This window comes from Corvus moneduloides, chromosome 6 (assembly GCF_009650955.1).
Source record: "Corvus moneduloides isolate bCorMon1 chromosome 6, bCorMon1.pri, whole genome shotgun sequence".
In the NCBI taxonomy this organism is placed as follows: domain Eukaryota; kingdom Metazoa; phylum Chordata; class Aves; order Passeriformes; family Corvidae; genus Corvus; species Corvus moneduloides.
In genome coordinates this window covers 33,530,285-33,550,868 of record NC_045481.1, presented here as the reverse complement: position 1 = coordinate 33,550,868, position 20,584 = coordinate 33,530,285, and the positions used below count along the sequence as shown (strand labels likewise).

The following is a 20,584-nucleotide window of genomic DNA, read 5'->3' as shown; positions in this document are numbered from 1 at the left end:
AGAAGTCTGACTGTCACAAGTAACTGAAGCCCTTTGCTAAGTGAAAACATGCTGAAAAGTGACCACGAAAAAGGCACTGTATCAAGTAGTTTATTTGGAAACGGTAAGAAACCTCAGAGCCGTGCCCATCACCAGAGAACAAGCAGGCTGCAGTCCCACATCTCTGCTGCAGCCGGCAGAGGGAACTCTGAATCCGCAGAGTCCCCATGGTGCAGGAATAAAGGAAGAGGAGAGTAGCTTCTGAAAGTTGCAGTGAAAGCAGTAGCTTTACTCTGCATTTACTCTGCATTGTAACTCCATACATTGCAATGCCCAACAGTAGGCTCTGTTGCAAATGGTTCAAAGACACAGATCTATTTAAGGCAATGGATATTTAAGGGTGCACAAGTCTTTGAAAACCTGAGTATTGCTCCTGTGGCTATGATAACTAACTTGACTGACTGTCAAGCTTTTTCTAGAGCTTTACTTACCAGGGATAAGGCCTGCCAATGGCTGATTATCTTCATCTCCATCTCTGTAAGCCTGCCACCAGTTTGGATCTTCCTGACTAATCACATGGAGTATGTCTCCCTTTTGAAAAGACAGGCCTAACTCTCGGCAGGGGACATAAGGGTCATCAGAGGGATCGTAGTCAAAATGCGCTTTCACATGTATCTGTAGGAGATCAAATGTAAAACCAGAAGAAAAACTTTGAAGTGACTTTTGAAGAATTAAACCTTGTCTTCCTGTGATTGCATTGGAGCAAGGATATATAAAAACTCTAAGCTTCTATAAAATGGAAACTTTATCTAGGCTTGAATTTAACATGCAATCCCCTCCCCCAGCTACTGATTTAAGTTGTCTGCATTCAAAAATTATCAGAGGTATTCTGATTGGCTAAAGTACCTAATAAACACACAAACTGAAACCCATTTGCTGGGCTTTAAGTGACATTTGACTTGTAAAGTATTTTGTCACCAATCATTAATGTCTGGGTATTCTTTCTTCAAACTGTTAAAGCTACCTTTTCCTCCCAAAGCATATTTGCAAGTGTCCACAATCCAAGTTTTTTTAATACATACACACACACACACACATATATATATACACGCACATACACACACACAAAATATAGAAATTCAGAATAAGAAGCTCAGAACCACAGGAAGTTCTACTTTTACAATGTTTTTCAGAAACTGAGTTAAAATCGTACTAAGAGTTTCAGTTTAAGATCATTAATAATTTTCAACAGTTAATTCAGGTGTTAGTCTGGTACCAATTAAAATAAATTTAAATGGCTAAGTTTTGGGTTTGTTCCACAACAAAGGACCTGCAGGAGAACTTTTTAAACACTACTGGTAAAACAAGGTATGTATCACCAAGCACGAGAACACCTGTAGAGCTACTTACAACTGTCTCCTTTGCAGGAGGTGGCTTGCTCTGCTGACTGGGAATCAATACGAAGGTCAGGGTACCATGCATGTCAGCCTGAGAGGAAAAATAGACTCTTCATATACACTATCAAAATAAGGCTTAAGGTTAAGAATTTTAATAAATATTTTAGAAAATGCTTTGAAAATTCCCATTAAAAGTTGTTCCTAACAGTGCATCATCTACCCCTTAGCTAGTTTAAAATAGTACAGATACAGATTCAGTCAGACTAGAAAGCTAAATGTTGATACTCAGATTTTAAAAGCCTATCTTTTCTGAATATAAACTATTTCTACTTGAAATGGAGCAGCTGCCATTCTGTCAAGCAGAGACTTAGGAGAAATGGATAATAATATTCTCTTATTCTGTTCAAAAATACCAACAAGTGGGTCTACGCTGGGATGAAAAAATATATTAAAAAATGTAATTTTTCTAGAATCATTTAAATGGAACAGTGTTTTCAAAGCCAAACATTTCTACTACGATTTTATGCTGTTAACATTAGTAAAGAATACAAAATACTATTTAAAAATTTAGCTAACATACTCAAATCTTGCATGTGTAAAGTGTTCAATACCAATACTGTAGTCACCCTTGCCAAGAAAGTAGAATATAATAAATGTCTTGTTTTGTTTACATACTTTCACATGAAGAATGTGTTTGCACACATAAAAAATATCTCAATAAAGTGCAAGTGACAACCTGTGACAAGGTTTACAGGTGTTTCACTTCCTATACACCATTCTACGAAGCATAGCACAACAATTTATCCTGTATAAAACAAGAAAATGCATGTATCTCAAAAAATACAGAACTACGGCTTAAATAAAGTAAATGTAACTTGAACATAACAAGATGAGGCTGCAAGAGAGGAAAATCCATGATTTTCAGTCAGCATGCATAGTTCCAAGAGGAATGTCTGTAATCTCACAGTGATCATGTGAACAGTCTAGTCTAAAAGTCACGTGTAGTTTATTATCACTAGAGTAGCAAGTAGTGAGGCCAAATTAAGGAGGGAAGACATTTCCTTCTCCTGTGCTTGTTTGAAGTGTTTTGGGGGGTCTGAAGCACTTTAGAACTTCATTTCCACATTACAAAATACAAATGACAACTTACTAAATAATAATAAGTAGTAAATAATAAATAAATTATAAATAAATATTTCTTAATAAAGAATTAAAAGCATTATTTTAAATTAGTTGTATTAAAAATATATTTTAAAAATCCACAAGGTTGTGTTTATTTTGTTTTTAACCTTCAGCAAGTGATTTTCTCTTATGCTAATGTATTGTGGCTTTACATCTTTTGTTTTTTAACCCTATGTTGCAGGTGCTGCTCAGGAGCAGAATAAGCTCTCTGCAGAGAACTAAACTGCCAAACTTGAACTACCTGTTAATCACCTACAAAACACTTTTTTCGGAAGCATAGGACTTAGTTAAATATGGCTTTAAAAAAAATACAGATGGAAATGGAGACAATTACGAAACATGATGAATCTCAGATAGTTCTGATTCAAAAAACCCAAGGAAACTCAAGGCTTTTCAGAGAATTGTAAGCATCTTTCTAACCGGTCTAAAAACAGTAAAACAAAAACCCCTAAACCTCACACATTTCTGCCTCTACTTCCTTCAACTTGATCTCACTGTATGAGATAGATGAAAAATTTTATTAGCAAATTTCAGTAAAAAAGTCCAACTGAAGATGGAAATTTTCCTACAGCTAAACCTAAGTCATTGTCCTGATTCTGCTTCATCTCTAGAGCATAAATCTACTAAATAATTTAAAGATTTACTAAATACGTTTCTCATCCTTTTTTCCCCCCTCCCAAATCCCTACTACATAAGTCCTAGTTGAAATTTACAATGTTTTTGCCAAAGTTATAAATTGACATCCAAAACAATGTCATTTTCATCTGTTTTCACTTTGACAGAATGGTCTTGCCTGGTGCAATTGGATCAAAGATTCAGAGTAGGGTTCCAGATGTCTTGGACACTGATCCAAAGCAGGTACCAGGGAAAAGCATGAAAGAAGTGCAATTGGGCAAGACAAAATACTGATTGTAACTGCCAGCTTCCGACATTCTGTCTCACAGGGCCTTTTTGAAAGTGAGTGCCTCTGCATTTACTAATTTCTGATGGTTTTCTTGCCTAGCTGCTTTTAAACTAAAGTATAATTTTGTCATGAATGGTGTAATAAACAAGAAAACATCTATGCAAGTAAACTGCTGGACAATAGGGCCTTTATCAGGAGGGAAGGAGTAACAAGTCTAGTCACGTAAAGGTCCCCTGTGATACAATTTGTGGTGGGTTAAGTCTGGGCAGTAACTTAGGCACTGACCAGCTCCTAATGCACTCTTCTCCCCCAGCAGGATGAGGCAGAGAATTGGAAGATCAAATGCAAGGAAAAAATTTCGTGGGTCAAGGTAAAGACAGTCTAATAAGTAAAGTGGAAAAAAGCCCAACCCAACAAGTGATGTAAAGAAATCACTCACCACCCAGATTTTACTGCTCAGCCTGATGTTACTTGGCAAGACACACCACTGCGGTCAGTTTGGGTCAGCTGTCCCAGCTGTGTCCCCTCCCAGCCTCTTGCTCACCCCAGCCTATTTGCAGGCAGGGACAGAGTGAGAAACAGAGGCAGCCTTGACACTGGGCAAGTGCTGTTCAGCAACAGCTAAAACACTGGTGCATTATCAACACTATTTCAGTCTAAACCCAGCCTAAAACACAGCACCATATAAGCTGCTATGAAGAAAACTACCTCCAAACCAGCCACACATCTATTAATTATGGACTGAACCAGAGACAAAGATGACAAATTATGGCTTTTCAGAGCTAAACAAAGTTTTTCTTAGAAATCATCAGAAGTAAGTCTAAAGATAACAGCTTGATACTTCCACATTTGTAGCCTTCATTTTTGCAATAACTTCCATCATACTTGTCAGTATACTCCTATGCATCAGAAAGAAAACTTGAAATGCCCTCCACATATGAACACCAGCTACCAGAATGGAAATAGTTTTGAGACTAAATGTGAGTAAAATGGCAAGCAGAGTCAACAGGCTTCAGACTTATGAAATGAGTATTTATTGCAGAGCAAACAAGAAGTGTTCCAACTCACCAGCAAGTCAAAAACTTCATTAACATCTTTTCCACGGATCTCAATGCCATTGATCTCCAGAACTTCATCCCCTTCGTGTAACAGCCCACTCTTCTCTGCAGCACCTCCTTTGACTATTCGACTGATGATAACAGAATCCATTTCATTGCGAACAGTAGCACCCTGTGTAGTAGCAACACATTCTGAATTTATTACATACATGAAACTCAAAGCCATCTATTGTATATATTCCAAGCCAATGGAAAAACCATGCTGAAAGAGAATGCAAGTAACAGCCTGGATGCATACACACAATGCTCCAGTTCAAAAAACCCACTGTTTAACTCCTTCAACCTACATTAAAGAGTGAAGAATTTAATGGCTCCATACCATAAGATTATTTTTTTAGAAACACAGTCCTAAGGAAACTTTTATTTGAAAGATGCAAATAACAGATGATAACTGCTAAACAAACCCCAAAATCAGAAACCAGACAACTAAAAAAACCAACACCTCATTGACACAAGACTTATTTAAGCTCCCTTGCAGCAGTCTTGGGATAGTGACTCTTGCCAAGAAGATCTGTCAAAACCCAAGCTGACAGAAGTTGTACGGATTTTACGTGGTGGTATGGCTACTGCCCAATTCAAGTTTAACACAAGTTTACTGTGTATGACTGCTTCCCATTTTGGAGGGAGGGAGAGTGTTTACAAGTTAAACATTACCTTTGCATTTGAATTCCAAATGTTTCATAGCAATCTGGAAAGGACAAAAAGCCTTACTTCCTTTACATATAACTGAGTAAGCACCAGTACTTACCAGCGGAATATCCCGAGCTTTCTCAATGCGGACTATTTTAACCGTCTCCCCTGCATACACGCCAACATTCTCATAAATCTTTTCATCTGTCATAGGCTCTGGTTGCATTTCTTGTTCTGCAACCTTATCATGAGCCAGTAGAAGTGCCTAGTGTTAAACAAAATCAGCTCAGTTACAGAAAACATCACACTCGATACGCATACAAACCAGTAGATGATATTCTGCAATTTCAACAGTCTCTGCAGGTCATAGAACACTGCGAACTGACTCAAGCAACAAAAAAAATTATTTATCACAGCTACGTAGCACCTACTCTTTTTCAAAACTTTCAGACTGGAAAATAATAAAAAAGCAACTTTGAATACGACTGTAACTGTACTTCTATCTTATCTGTACTAAAAACCCAGACACTGGTTTACTATGTACGTATCTGCAGACTCAGAATAAGTTTTGCAGTGAAAACTACTTTTACATCACCACCCCAGAACAAAATTTCCTTCATGCACCCTATGGTAAGCAGGAAACAATTGCAAAGGTAAAAACAGGTAAGCAAAGCAGCTCATGTGTTGCCCTGTTCTCACTGAGCTACTGCTACATTGTTTCTGTGCAAATTACCCTGTAATACATATAGACCATAGCAAAGGCTGAATATAACCACACACTACACTTCATTAAAAAGTTCCATTAGTTTCTGGAAATTGCAAATTCCTTATCCTAGGAAAATGAGGGTTGAGGAATAAAATTCATCCTTGCCCAGTCAGCCCAAGGCAAAAAATAAGTTACACTGAAAACAGCATCAAGAAATAGATCCATTAGATTAGAAGTTTCATTTTACCTGCATGTGAGGGGCACTCAGCAAAGCATTAAGCTCCTGTCCATCCTTGTGGTGGCTGGGTTTCAAAACACTCTGTACCTAAAAAGAAATCAAGCAGTAAAACTCTTTATCTAGCCAGTGATTTATCAATCCTCCCTCTCCTACTCAAGCACAACCCCCTACTTGCAATTATTCATTTTACTGAAAGTAAAGTATATCCATGTAGTTGTTGCACTATTGCTGATTGATTAGTCAGGGGCACATTAGGAAAACACACGAGACCACAGGACTAACCCCACCACATCTTGCCTCAGTAATAATCTACCAAATTTAAGTTGGTATCCAATACCTTACACAGATTTGTCAATACCAGAGATTGGCAACGAGCTCAGATATCACAAAATGCATACAAAAAAACTTGAACTCTAGAAAGTTAGTGATTGCATGTCAGTGAAATCAGTCACAATGAAGTGTGTATTATGAGAATATGGTGGGCTTTTGAACTAGAGTAATTTCTTATTAATGTGACTAGCCTTCCTCTTCCTTAAAAGCAGATTATCATATTCTTATTATGGAAACTATTTCCACCAACAGCGAGGCCAAAGATTCTGAGACAGATTTTGAAATGCATCCTAGAGCTCCTGTCTCCAAAACGCCCCTCCCTGAAAACCTGGTTTCTCTGGCTGGTTCCAAAATAATCCACACTAACACAAGCCTAGTTTTTACTCAAGCAGCTTCAGTTGCCAAAATAGGTTTTCCTTCTCGTATAGTTACCAAACAAGCCTTGCCATCATCTCTTGCAAATACTGGTATGCTCATACAGAGAGCCAAGAGCAGGGAAGTCCTCTCACATAAAGGTGAGGCTGAAGATACTTTCCAAAGCCATTATCCTCTGGCCTAATCTGACCAAAAGCACACAAGTCCAACAGCACAAATGAATCCAAAGACATCAAGAGCAGATTATACAAATCGTAGCAGCAGCTTTCAGAGAAATAGAAAACATTTTTTTCAAGAGCTTTTGACTCTTACAGATGAGGTAATTTGACAGAGAATCAAGAGACCAAAAGTTTCAAAGAAAAAATAATTCACCTTTTTGTATGATCTAACAGTATCTGAAGATCTGAAAAGCCTCTATACTAGGAGCAATTTTCTACAGAAACACTAACAACTATCTTGGATGCTACCAGATAACAGCACTGAAAACTTCCAAGCCGAGATAATTTGAAATTCTAGGACAAGCCACAAAATGAGCTGTTTCCATGGAGCAAGATCCTCATGTTGCCAAACAAAGTGTCACATGGAACACATTCCTGCACTTTGCAATAAACCTGGCACAACCTCCAAAAGCCTTCCTTCTGACATCCCTAGAACATGCCTCATGGTGAGCAAATATAGTATAGCTTAAAATGGTCAAAGAAGCCAGATTTAAATAATTTTTTTAACTGGTTTCTTCAAAATCATAGAGAACAGAAATAGTTCAGCTTCACAAAGTCCTGACTTCAGTCATATCTCTGAATTAGACAGAAAGCTATTACACCTGGCTTAAACTCAATTCTAGGATGTCACACAGCAAACAGAACACAGCAAAAGACGTATTTCACTGACAAGTTTTCCTCTATTTTCAAAGAAAAGATTCTTTTATACAAAAGACTTTCTCATAGAGGTTTATTTAAGTTCTAACTTTCAAGGGACCTCGAATTCCCTTTTTGAAGAAGCAATGAGAAGCCTTAAAGCCTTATTTATCAAATCTTTATGATCTTTTTACAGGAAAACCTACTCAGAAAGCAACTCGGAAGTCTTGCAAGGAACACAACCATCTGAATACAAGGTCAGAGGTTGGGGATTTGACAGTGGAAAAGAAAGCAATCTGGTTCAACCAGTTATTCTGTGTGCAGTAAACATCCTTTATTTAACTTGAATTTCTGCTTTGAATAATTTGATTATTCAAAATTTTAATATCCCCCCCCCCCTTAAGAAAAAAGATACATCTCTCATTTGTTCATTTAATGAAGCTCTAGGAAAGCTTCAGGCTGCCCTATACACCACTTATTACATCAGTAGTGCTGCATGTTACAGTCCTTTGTAACTCATGGTAATGAATCCCACAGCTTTTTCAGACTAAGAAATTTGAAGAAGCCTGTCATTCCAGAAGTGACACACTACATATAGAATACACAATCCACACTGAGAGCGTGGCAATAACTGTATTTTCTTAACTCTCCAGACTAGTTTTTATTGTTAATCATGCTAACTTTAGCTCAAGAACCCCCCCAGAAGCTATCAATTTGGTTTCATTCCACACACCACAATTTGTAGGCATGTATGATAGAGGCATGTGCCGGAGTGATATTAAACATTCAGAAATTAACTGCACCTACAGAATTCTGTTGTTGCTTACTGGCAGGTGAGCAGGACTGTCAGACTGAACATACATACACATTCTAGTGCACTTACACCAGAAGTTATGAACTTCCAGTGCATTCCCTCAACAGTACTGAACAGGTTTATTTGTCTGATTTTGCAGAAGCAAACAGTAGCAAGTCCAAAACATTTAGGAACATAATTATATAAATTGAGCCTATTAAATATATTTAATAGCAAGAACGTCTTTGAGGTATTTGGTATGTGCTGTTAGAGGCCAAGTTATAAATTGTCTTGAATGCTGCATCCAATATTCTTACAAGGTCAAGATTCAGACCACATTGCCATAATCCTTGCCCTCATCTTGGTCAAGTTAAAATGGATTTAAAATCAATTTAATTACACTTGATGTTTACTGGCTATTTTTATTTGAGACTTGGAGTACACCCCATTACATGAAGATAAGCTTTCTCAAATTCCTTAAGCTCAAGTGCTTCGTTCCACCTTTTTAATTCAATTGAAGTTTCTTAAAAAGAAAAGAAAAATCTTCAGTTGTTAAGCGTCTGGTTATCAGAATTAATGGGAAAAGTTAACTGTACATGTACACAACCGATTTTAAGAATTTCCTAAAGAGGACTGGAAAATTTTAAAAAACGAAATAATATTAGTTATTACTTCTTTAAAAGGGAGACTGTTTCATGTTGCATTGTGAAGTTGTGTTGTAAAATGCCTTTTCCTGTTAGAGATGTTCTCTTCCACAGTATAAAGCCTCAAACAAAACACGCCTGTAGCTTTAAACTGGGGCACACACTCCAAATAGTTTCAGAGTTACACACTGTTGCTCATGACCTGTGCACTGAAATATGCACACCAGCACTACCTGCTATTTAAAATTAATGTTATGCATGTATCTGCTATTTTTCTTTCTTGTGATGTCTTCTGGCTTTTATCATCCAGATGCTATCAGTACCTTAAATCCAGGCTTTTGTAAGCGTCTTTTCAAAAACACCCTGAAGCAAGTAAATGAGCTGCTTTTTGGGGGAGTTTCCCATGCCTATGCTTAGAGGCAGAAAAAGCAAAAGACAACCAAAAATGAGAGTACAAGAAAAAACTTGGGCATGCAAGATAAACACGTTGTCAAGATTAAAAAATACCCCACACCAACAACAAACCCTAAAAACCAAAACAAAAACATGACCAACTTTTCTAAAGCAGAATTAATTTCCTCCCATACTGCTACCATAACAAATACAGAAACCTTTCCAAAATGAATAAAAGATCTGAAAACCAAGCATAAGATCTTCTATTCAGGCAAGACAAGGAAGTAGAGAGTGATGTGAATGGAGGCCTCAAGGTATCCTCTCGAGATGCTTCTATCAGACACAGAAATATATGCCCTGAATTTCCAGCTCTATCATTTCAGGATGTTATTTAACATATTGCAAAATACAAGTCACTTAAGTACACAAGAAGCTGAATCACTGAGAAACTAGATTACATCTGAAAATGGGAACAGACATTTGCAATATATTGAGTTTTCAGGAATTTCAAGGCTGGGGATGGGAGAATCAAAATGAGTGCAGTGATATGTTTGTCTTTCATGTAATAGTCTCATGGATAATGATCAAATTGTGTTGGTTTAAAAATTCTGGATTAATGAAATCTTTTCTTTTTGTTTAACCTTCTTCATGGACTGGTAAGAGACAGAAAACTGGCTTTGCACCACCTTCTGATTTTAGGATTTACCAAATCACCTGAAAAAAAGAGAAGAACATGTTGGGAAGGTAAGGGGCAGCAAAAAATGGGGAGAAATGTGAAAGTGTGGAAATAGACCTAGAGTTTTCCTAGGCATATTTTCTTATTGGAAATTTCTATTATTTCTATTTCTATTAAGTAGCAAATAAAAGGTCATCATATTCATGAAGGGAAAGAAGCAGCTTTCTTAAGGGTTACATCTGTAATACCCTTTATTATAAAAAGAGGTTCAAAGATTCTGGCTTGTATCTGAATGAAATCCTAAACTAGGCCTATATGAAGTGGATGTTTGAGGGACTGGTTTACCAACAGAAGGTAAATGAAAAGGGTCCTTCAGACTCACAGACACGGAAGAAACCTAGCAAGGATTTGGAAGCAGGCTACAGACTGATGAATAAGCAAGCTAGAGGGAAGCCTACATGTACTGCAAACATATGATTACAGTGGGTGGATTAAAAGTTTTCACAGATTCACAAAATATTCTTAAGTACTTCCAACCTGCTTTTGGCACAGTCTTACCGACAAACCTAAACAGGAAAATCCTAAGCTGAAGTTTAATCAGCACCTGCACCTTTAGACAGTGTTTAAATGATGTCCCTCAAGAGTCAGTAATTTCTTCTGCAAAAGAACTTCACGCTTTCTACAATGCTGCTGGCTTACAAGGTTAAAGTCAGTAAAAGAAAGGAGAGTGGAAAAAGCTGTTGAAAAAAAAATGCTTCTGGGAGAAAGAAAACCAGATACTAAACCAAATGAACCAACCAACCCAAAAACCCCACAACACCCACCACCTGCTGCCATACTGGAATACTCCAACCCATATACCTGAGCCAGTTTGGTTTGCTGGGTGCCTTTACTCAGCCTCTGGATCTGGCTTTGCTGAACACTACAGTGCTAGGCTTGCACTGATGTTGGTATTCAAGCTACCTAAGTCAAAGCTAACAAACATAGATTGGTCTAAGATGTAGCCACACTTCACTACATACTCGTACCAGGCCAAGGAAAATTTGGACAAATGTTACTGAGAGACCCCTCAAAATATTTTAACAATTTCTGAAAAATGTATCAGATCTTATAAAAGAGCTGTCATCTGTCAGACAAAAAGAAGTTTAATCACAGCAGTAATTAAAACATTTAAATTAAGTATTAAGGGATCTGTTGCTCAGTTTAAAGCAAAATGCTTGTTTCCAGTATGTTTGTATTTTCAGAGATGCCTCCCAATCTAAGAACCCTGGTTCAACTCAGTGGAAAGTCACAAAAAGAGAGAACTGTAACTCAATTCCTGAATACTTGAAATAAAGAATACCAACAGAAACAGAGTTAGATTGTCACAACCACTCCCTTTTCCTATGTTTAAACACAGTACCTTCTCTGTTATGTATCTATCCATGCTGAAGAGGGAGTTCCTACCCCCAAAATATTTTTCTGGTTACTGTTTGCTATATCCGGTTTTTCCAGATTTCCAATCAGTGACTATTATAACCCTTTCATATTCAACATTCAGTCACTCCGACAAGCTTGACAAGTACGTATTTCAACAGTAGCTATGATTACAGGTTTCATGTATATCCCAGGGATGCATACTGTACATACCTCTTGTGCTAGTTCTTGTGCATTGGAGCTGAGAGGATATGGAGGGCTGGCTTTGTTCATATGCACTGTAACAGCATTGTGGATCTTAAATGCATTCTGAAAATCGCTATTTTGAACAAGCTGTAAAATGAGCGAGATATCCTCTTGACTCTGAGGGTCTACCAAAACGTGCTGGATATGCTTAAGAGAATTTAACAGTTCTTCAACTTCTAGGTAAGAAATAACAAAATACAAATAAGATATAAGTTAACAAGAATGGTAATTAAGTAATATTTAGAGTTATACAAAAATTTTTTGCTGTTCAGTTTTTAAACCAGCAGTGATATATGCAAGTTTATTAGTTATCCATTATTCCAACTTTTTTGTAGCAGAATGTAACTGAATAAAAAGAGTAGAAAAAAAAAAAAAGAAAAAAAAAAGTCCCCAAGTCAGTAAGAGCAGTAAGGTTTTACTGCTGAGCTCATCTTGATGCACTGAATATTCACTGATACCTTGGTTCACCTTTCTGTGTGCATCTACCAGATATGGTAGGTATCTGTGTATCTCAACTATATATTGCTTATTTATGGAATGAATGTTTGGTAAGTAAATTACACTCAATTTATAAACATAAAATTATGCTCAGTCTTAGCACATTAAAATTAAAAGGATGAAAAAATATAATCTATAAACATCTATGAGTTTTGAAAGTTATCTACAGCAAAGAGAAGTCCACATCTTTTACCTACAAGAATATGAGTTCTGCTTGGGCAGTAAAATATTTTAACATATTTTAATAACCAGTTTCCATATGTTTGCAGAATACTATGTGTTACATTCCTGAGTTTCAAGAACTGATCTGATGCTTTACAAGTGCTTCTCAAAGACTTTTACATTATTTTAAACCAAACCAAATTTCTGCCAAATAGGCCACTTCTCAAAATTAAGTACTTGAGAAACCACCTAAAACAAGGAATATGAATCAAACACAGGTAAGAAATTCTGAAGCAGACAAAAATAAAAAAAAAAAGCATGTATTGAGCCTGAAAGAATGTATATGTTTTCACACACTGTATGAAAAAATCAGTTCAGCCACAAGAAGCTGGTCAGCAATCTTATATTTTAATAAATTCAAGTAAGCTAGAACTTTTGAACCCTGGTATTTAAAAAAAAACAACAACAATGAAACCCCCAAATTTTAAAACTGTCAGTTGATGGTCAATCTTCTTTACTGATACCAAATTCTCCCTTTGAGAATAATTTTTAAGTTTTAGCAACCTTCATCGATTCATTATGAGCTAATAATATTAGGAACACTATCAGGACATCAGCTAAGTTGCACTTTTTAAATGAAAAATCACAGTAGATACCAATCACTAAGACAGATACTTCTGTCAAGAAGTTTCCCGTAGGTATTTTTAACCACAAACTCATCAGTACACTGAACACAAGCCTAGACTCAAAATTTTTGAGCACAACATAAAAAAAAGGTTGATAAATGGGCACATGAAAACCATAAAGCCTAATAAAATAAGCACTTCAAACAAGTTTAATTGTTTTAAATTTGGACAAACCATACCTATTTACAAGCTGTCAAGTCTGAGTTTGCAAGTTAGTCTTCTGTATTATAAAAGGAAACAAACAAGCCAGGGCTACTACTCTTGTATTTTACTGTCTGCAGGACAATAAAAAAAAGTAATAAAAACCCCTCCAAAGCCATTTCACACATGCTAAAATCATCCTACCCACCAAAGGTCAAGGGCTTCTTCCTGTAACCACCAGAGAAACAAAGGGCAGTAGAACAAAAGCTGCACAGAAAGCTTGGATACTGGCTGTGCAGGATATTCCACTGGTGCTACAGCTCACAACACTAATTAAGGTAGCCAATGTCTCACTAGGAAACTGTATACAGAATATACTGCTTATCACACTGGGAGAAATGCCATTTGGAGAGAAGGCTAAAGAACACTCCACAAGTGAGAATATTTGCTAAATAGGACATTGGCAGCTGGCAAAATTCTCATCTAATGGAGAATGTAGAGTAGTGAAGTATCTCTTCAACTCATTCTCACAAGTCTGAGGAAGTGAACTGTTTTCAAGCACAAAGAAAAAAAAAGTGAGTAAAACAGATGTTATTGCACAGCTCCTACTGACACCTGCCTGGTTAAAAAACATACCAACTCAAAGTTCTGCTATTTGTTACGGTTACTGGATTCAAAAAGTAGTGAGATGTTAGAGAAGAACCTCGCTTCTTTTATCTCTTGCTATGCATTATTTTAGTCCATTGTTTCTGAACTCTCTCTTACACATCTGAAAATTCAAATACATACACATATATACACACGCAATTCTAATACATGTTGCATGTAAGATATAAATTCATACAGAAAGACAGACATCTTACTCTGTATCTATAAAAAGACATCCTGTTCCTAGATGTCTTTACATATTCTCTTTTCAGCCCTTTGCTAGTTCCTTCTGTGTTGCCCTTTCTTACAAACTACCACGGTACTCTCTTCCCTGTACAATTCCCTTCTACACTGAGGCTTCATCTGCTAGATGCCAGAGCTTTATACCAAGTGACTTCCCCCCACCATGAAACAGCAAACAAATACCCACCTCAACACAATTATAAAAGAGAAATAATATTTGAAAGGAGTGAAATGAAATATTCCTCAAAAGGTAACACTCCATTTCCTAGTCACTTGTTTAATAAAAAACCATACACACAAAACCACATACAAATCTGGCTTTATGGATGCCTAATTCTCTTTAGGTTCCTGCTTCTAAAGTCTAAGTCACAGATAACATTTCGGTGCAGGGTTTGGTTTTCTTTTTTTGTTGGTTTTGGTCGTTTTAAAGTAACAATAATTTTAAAAAGCATCAGGTAACAAAAGACTCCATCTCCAGATATATCCGATTAATAGGGTTGTCTTGAAGAAAAAAAAGTTCAGTAAGACCAACATCTGCATTTACTCACAGAAAAGTCAGGGTTCTTTTGCAGACCAAGTCCATTTTTTAATTGTAGATCAATTAGCAATCAAATACTGGGTTTTGTCAAGTCGTCTTTTACAAGAAGCGCTGCAGCCTTTTTCCATTAGACTATGAAATGGCTGGAATGTGACTGAGCGCTGTGAGATATACACATTAATCAAAAGACTGCCAGGGCAAAAGTATGCAACTGCAGGGGAGGACCTGCAGTCACAGCTTAACATGTTATATTAGAAAATGAAGAAAAGAAAATAGATGGTTTTTATCACCTTAAACAAAAAGTTAAGAAGAGCAAACTTAAGAAGATAGGCTTTATTTTATGTCAGCACCAATATCTTGATTCCTAAACTTTTCTGCAGAGTAATCTATGTGCTGGTACTAGCACTTTAATGCTTCAAATATAACTTGAATCACATGGCTAGGAAAAGTAGTTTTGGATAAAACAGTATTTCAGAAAGTTTATTTATAACATATTTATAAATAAGTTTTGGCCAAGGCATAAAAGCAAAAAATAGGTGGCTTTAAAAAAAAAAAAAAAAAAATCATCACTGTAGCCAGAAAGGGCTTACTTCAGAGAAAGGCTTACTTCCATGAAATGTCAGTTACTCATTTAACTAAATTAGCTGAATGAACTGTAGCAAACAGAAAAAGTCTGTTATTTACAGAAGCATAGTGCTATGAAAAAGCCAGTAAATACTTACATGCACATGTAGCTAGGTGCAGAGAATATTATTTCCATTATTTCCTTTTAAACAGCTGTCTAAATCATATACTGCTTTGTTAACAAACATGCCCTTTAAAAATCTTTTGGTTAAGTGTCCTGTTTTATTTTTATACATAAATTCCAATTTCTTTAGTCTGCTTTCTTTTATGATGATAAAAACATTAAAGACTTGGCAAGGATCTGCCAAATTAGACATTGGCACTTACAAAACACTTTCCAAATTAAAAATACAGACACATAGGTCAATATTCTTAAAAGATGTATCTTCAGGAGAAACTCTATGGATTAACACACATACACACAATAGCAAAATTAAAATCAGCATTTTAAAAAATACCAAAGAAGGATAGTTGAACATCTCTGTAATTCACTAGCACCTGTTCAAGTTTATTTGGGGTTTTCCTAACTCACCTCAGAGGTTTGTGAATATGACTAATCACTCTAACCTGGACAGTCAAAGTGGAAAGAGGGAAAGAGCCAGATGCAGTGTTAAAAATGTTAGAAAGATAACCCAGAAACTGGAAAAAGGACATGCTCAAGAGTAGAAGAAAATTTTGTACGAGTTCAAGCTACTGCAGAAGCACTTCACTAAATTTAAATTTTAACTCGGTTTTTGACAACACTAGTGAGTGAATACAGATTCTTTAGGGACTATATAGGTTAAAAACCCACAGTATTTTATTTAGAACTATTTTTCCTATGTTTACAATAATTCAACATCATAGTTGAGTATAATCAAAACCTACTCTTAATCACAGAATCACATAGTGGGTAAGGTTGGAAGGGACCACAATGGGTCATCTGGCCCAACCTCCCTGCTCAAGCAGGGTCATCCTAAAGCACATGGCACAGGATTGTATCCAAACAGTTCTTGAGTACCTCCAGTGAGGGAGACTCCACAGCCTCCCTGGATAATCTATTCCAGTGCTCAATCACCTGCACAGTAAAGAAGTTTTTCCTCATGTTCAGGTGGAACTTCCTGTGCTTCAGTTTCTGCCCACTGCCTCTTGTCCTATTGCTTGGCACCACCAAGAAGAGCCTGGATCCATCCTTTGACACCCTGCCTTCAGATACTGATAGGCATTGATGAGATCCCCTCTCTGTCTCCTCTTCTTGAGGCTGAACAGGCCCCGCTCCCACAGTCTTTCCTTTTAAGAGACGCTCTCTTGTTGCCCTTCACTGGACCTGCTCCAGGAGCTCCCTGTCTCTCTTGTCCTGAGGAGCCCAGAACTGGACACAGCACTCCAGGTCAGGTCTCACCAGGGCTGAGTAGAGGGGCAGGATCACCTCAACCGGCTGCCAATGCTCTCCCTAATGCAGCCTGGGATCCCATTAACCTTCTTGGCCACACAGGCACTGCTGGCTCATGGAATGCCGAACGATAAATCCTCTCTTCTTAAATCTGAAGTTTATTGATCCAAATGACAAGACCCAAACTTTGATTACAAAAGTGGACAAAGTCACTTAGCCATTTTACTTCAAGATGCACCTTATACCACATGTTATTTCCTAATTTACCTCTTTCTACACACACACCTCTACAATCTTCTTGTCCCCGATGTTTGGCATTTCTCTTCTTACACCTAGTATTCAAAGAATCCTAGCTTCCATTCAATACCAATTTCCCATCTTCTATTCTTGCTGAGCCAAAACTAGTTTCCTCTTCCAACTTTTCACAAATACTGTCTTCGACAATCCCTCAGCTTCTCCCACAGCTGGTACCCTTCTGAATTCCCCACTGAGAGATTTTTAAACCCACCTTTTTGTCATCACAGTAATTTCTTCACTGTTATTTCTCCTGTCCAAAGAGCTTCAGTCTACACTAGCTCCTAACTGGTTCTCAAGTATGTCAGACCGATGCATGTTACTCACTTCTCATCCCTACCAGTTTCCATGGGTAGCTGCTTTGCCCATTGGTTTGCACCTATCCTCCCTCCAAGGTCTCACCACCTCTAGCATGAAATCTAGCCCCAGCTTTCTAATTTCAAGTCACTCTTTCCTCCCTTCTCTTGTTTCAATTTCCAATTCCTCCAGTAGTCAGTCTTCACGGCTTTTGGCCACTGTGGCTAGGCAAGCCCCAAGTGAAGTCACTTTTACTGTCTGACATCCATTTTTCTATCTTCTGCTTTATGCTCCCTCTACAGAGGGAATTTTACAATCAAATACCTAATGCTTCATGAAGTTCAGTACAGAATCTCCTCCTTACAAAGGGATCTCTCAGCTGACAAGCCATGCACTAAAACAAGGTACACCTGCCTTGTTTGTAATTGACCCTGCTCTCCACAGGAGGCTGAACAGGATGACATCCTGATGACCCTTTCAATCTAAATTTTCCTAAAGAGGGATTTGTACAATAAGGATTACCAGAGGTTATGGAGCAGAGACATGTCCTTAGCAGAACTGCTGCTTGGGCACACAAATACTAGAGATGAAGTAAAAAAGAAGAAATTAGCAATTTCATAGCTATTTTTCACTCTGTATTCTCAACTACCAGCCAGTAGGAAAAAAAATATCAAGAAACTTTAGGGCAGCCCAGAAAAAAAGGCTGCCTTTTTAAAGCAATCTGGATCTCTGAACAGGTATGGATTTGGAAATCTGAACTGGACTCCCACAAATTCCCAGTGCGTCTTTTTCACTCCAGTGACACACCACATTTTATTTAAAATACTTATGTTTGAGGAAGAAAGGTTAGAAACGTTCTCCAAATAAGTGTAGTTAAAACAATGACAACTATGAAATGAAAAATTTCAGCATCTATTTCTTCAAAAATTATTAACATTACACTTTCGTCAATGTGTAAGCAGATTTTCATTATCAAAACCAATACTTTAAGAGATGTATTGGTGCGACATTTATATTAGGTGGCAATCGATAATGCAAGACAGAATGGGAAAAAAACACTAGCATGTTTCGCTTTAAAGAATTAACAACTCTTGCATTTTTATTTTAAATGACAATCTGTATTTATTCATTCCTCATTCTGGTCTACAGTTCATCAAACATCATAAAATTGGATATTACTTACACAGTTTTCCCCAGCCTTAAGAAGATAGAGACACTGACTGAATTAATTATTATCCACAAAGTATTTAACTGTTCCCCACATGGATCAGTTTTGAAAAGCCATTTGCTGAGGCACATAGCCTCACATTTGGCTAAGTAAAAAAACCCCAAACCACCACAAATCTAAAGGACCAGAAGACTTTAAATCCGGTTATGAAAAATTAGCTAAATTAGGTTTTCAGTGGCCTAAAAGAGCATTAATATCAAATAAATCTTCACCCTGTTAGCCCACTCATTGCATTTTACCTACCTAGTGTTTTCACAGTGTAATGAGGACTCTCCAAAACAATTCCTTCTTCTGTGTCAAATATTGGATTATCTATTCCAGTTTTAGGAGGAATTTGTGCTAGTTTCTTTAGCCTCATGGAAGCAGTAAGGTCCAGTTCTTGTTTCCTTCCCTCTTCTTCTCGCCTGCGCCTTATGTCCTCCTGTTGCTGACGGATTCGCTCCAGTTGAGCACTCCGCCGCATGGGCATCATCCTGGACCCCAAGTCCCCAGGGCAATCAACAGCCATTTCTCTGTGCTTCTGAGGTTCCTCAGGAGACACAAGGTCCACATTTTTTGCTTCACTGTCAGAATCTTCTGTGATATGTCCATTCATATGAGAAGTTGTCATGATTATTTTTAATTATGCTTAAGCTCTTCAAAACAAAACGCTGCTATTAGGCCAGTTTGTGTTACGATATTGTGTAAAATCCATTATAAATTCAAATATATTTCCCTTCCATCACAAGACGCTTGAAGAGGCATCCAGGAGGAAAATCTAATGACAGATATTCAAAAGAAAAGAAATTAGTGAGTAATTGGACAAATAAGAAAACACCTAAGGTCCCCGGCCATCAAAACAATGGAACTTCTTGTCCAAATATTCATAGTGCTTCTTCCCCTTCTAAGAACTACAGAATCCTCACAAATCTGTTTCACATACTTTGGTAGACTTCAGATGCCAGTGTCAGAAAAGGAGCACTGTTCAAACTAATGTTAAAATCTCTTGTATTCCCCATTCAAAACCATGGTGATTCTGCTCTTAACACAATTGAAAATAAACAGTTTTCCGAGAGCTCTCACTCAAATTTTAATTTGTTCCTTCATTCCTAAAAATTCCAACACAAACCATGCTTACAACCCTACAAACACTAAATATTAAAAACATGTTATAAACAACATGCTTGTAAGAAGTTGAGTATATGCTAAATGCAAGTAAAGATATTTGCATTTATTGTTTATAAATTGGGGCATTTTATGTAAACATTGCTTCCTGGGTTCAAAGAAGACAAGTCTGACATAGAGTTCCTTCTTAAGATACTATCTAAAGCAGACAGCTGCACTTATACAATTCCAAGTAGAGATGAAGTCCTAGGATAAGGGCTGGACAATTCTGGTTAGCAGCTACTCTTAATACTTCCTATAGGTATGCAATAAAGCAGGAAGGATTAAATACAGGAGTAAAAATCCTTATGTGGGCGTACAGACATACAGATTTGACAGAGAATAATAATTAATTTCAACAGTCAAGTATGACATTTCACTATACTACACACACCTTAATCTGGTTTCTTATTTCTGATGATTCAGGCTAAAGAACTTAGGTGTCCTGATTAATATAACCACTCATCTCTTAAATACAATACATGCAGCAGTGTGTTTTATACCACATTGCCTGTCACTGATATGTTCTCCTCAATTAAAAGGTCATAAAATTAACAAATGGTTGCATACCATATTACCAATATACATAATTTTTCAAGTTACTTTTTTTTTTTTTTAATTTACTGAGAGGAAATAATAGGAACTATCTCTGAGTTTTATTACACACTGGAAGCACCAAGACAGAAAAAAACCCCAAAAAACAAAACCCCAAATCACCAACATTCTTATACCAAATGTTTGTGTTTGGAGGAGGAAGGGAAGAATGTTTATGTTGTAATTAAGTTGAAAATTAAATATCTATAGTTCTGTTTGGGAGGAGCAGCAATAT

The 20,584-nt window shown here is 37.0% G+C and overlaps 1 protein-coding gene across 1 annotated transcript in view; it reads right to left on the bottom strand.

The window, feature by feature from the left end:
- MPP5 (membrane palmitoylated protein 5) overlaps window positions 1-20,584 on the bottom strand; it is a 56,196-nt gene that overhangs the window by 9,649 nt on the left and 25,963 nt on the right. Inside the window, exons 2-8 of the mRNA XM_032111333.1 lie at window positions 18,856-19,369; window positions 11,849-12,057; window positions 6,164-6,241; window positions 5,329-5,475; window positions 4,531-4,692; window positions 1,390-1,467; window positions 471-654 (exon numbers count right to left, since the gene is read on the bottom strand). Coding sequence (XP_031967224.1) covers window positions 471-654; window positions 1,390-1,467; window positions 4,531-4,692; window positions 5,329-5,475; window positions 6,164-6,241; window positions 11,849-12,057; window positions 18,856-19,222 — 1,225 coding nt within the window. The 5' untranslated portion in view covers window positions 19,223-19,369. The remainder of the gene's footprint in view (window positions 1-470; window positions 655-1,389; window positions 1,468-4,530; window positions 4,693-5,328; window positions 5,476-6,163; window positions 6,242-11,848; window positions 12,058-18,855; window positions 19,370-20,584) is intronic.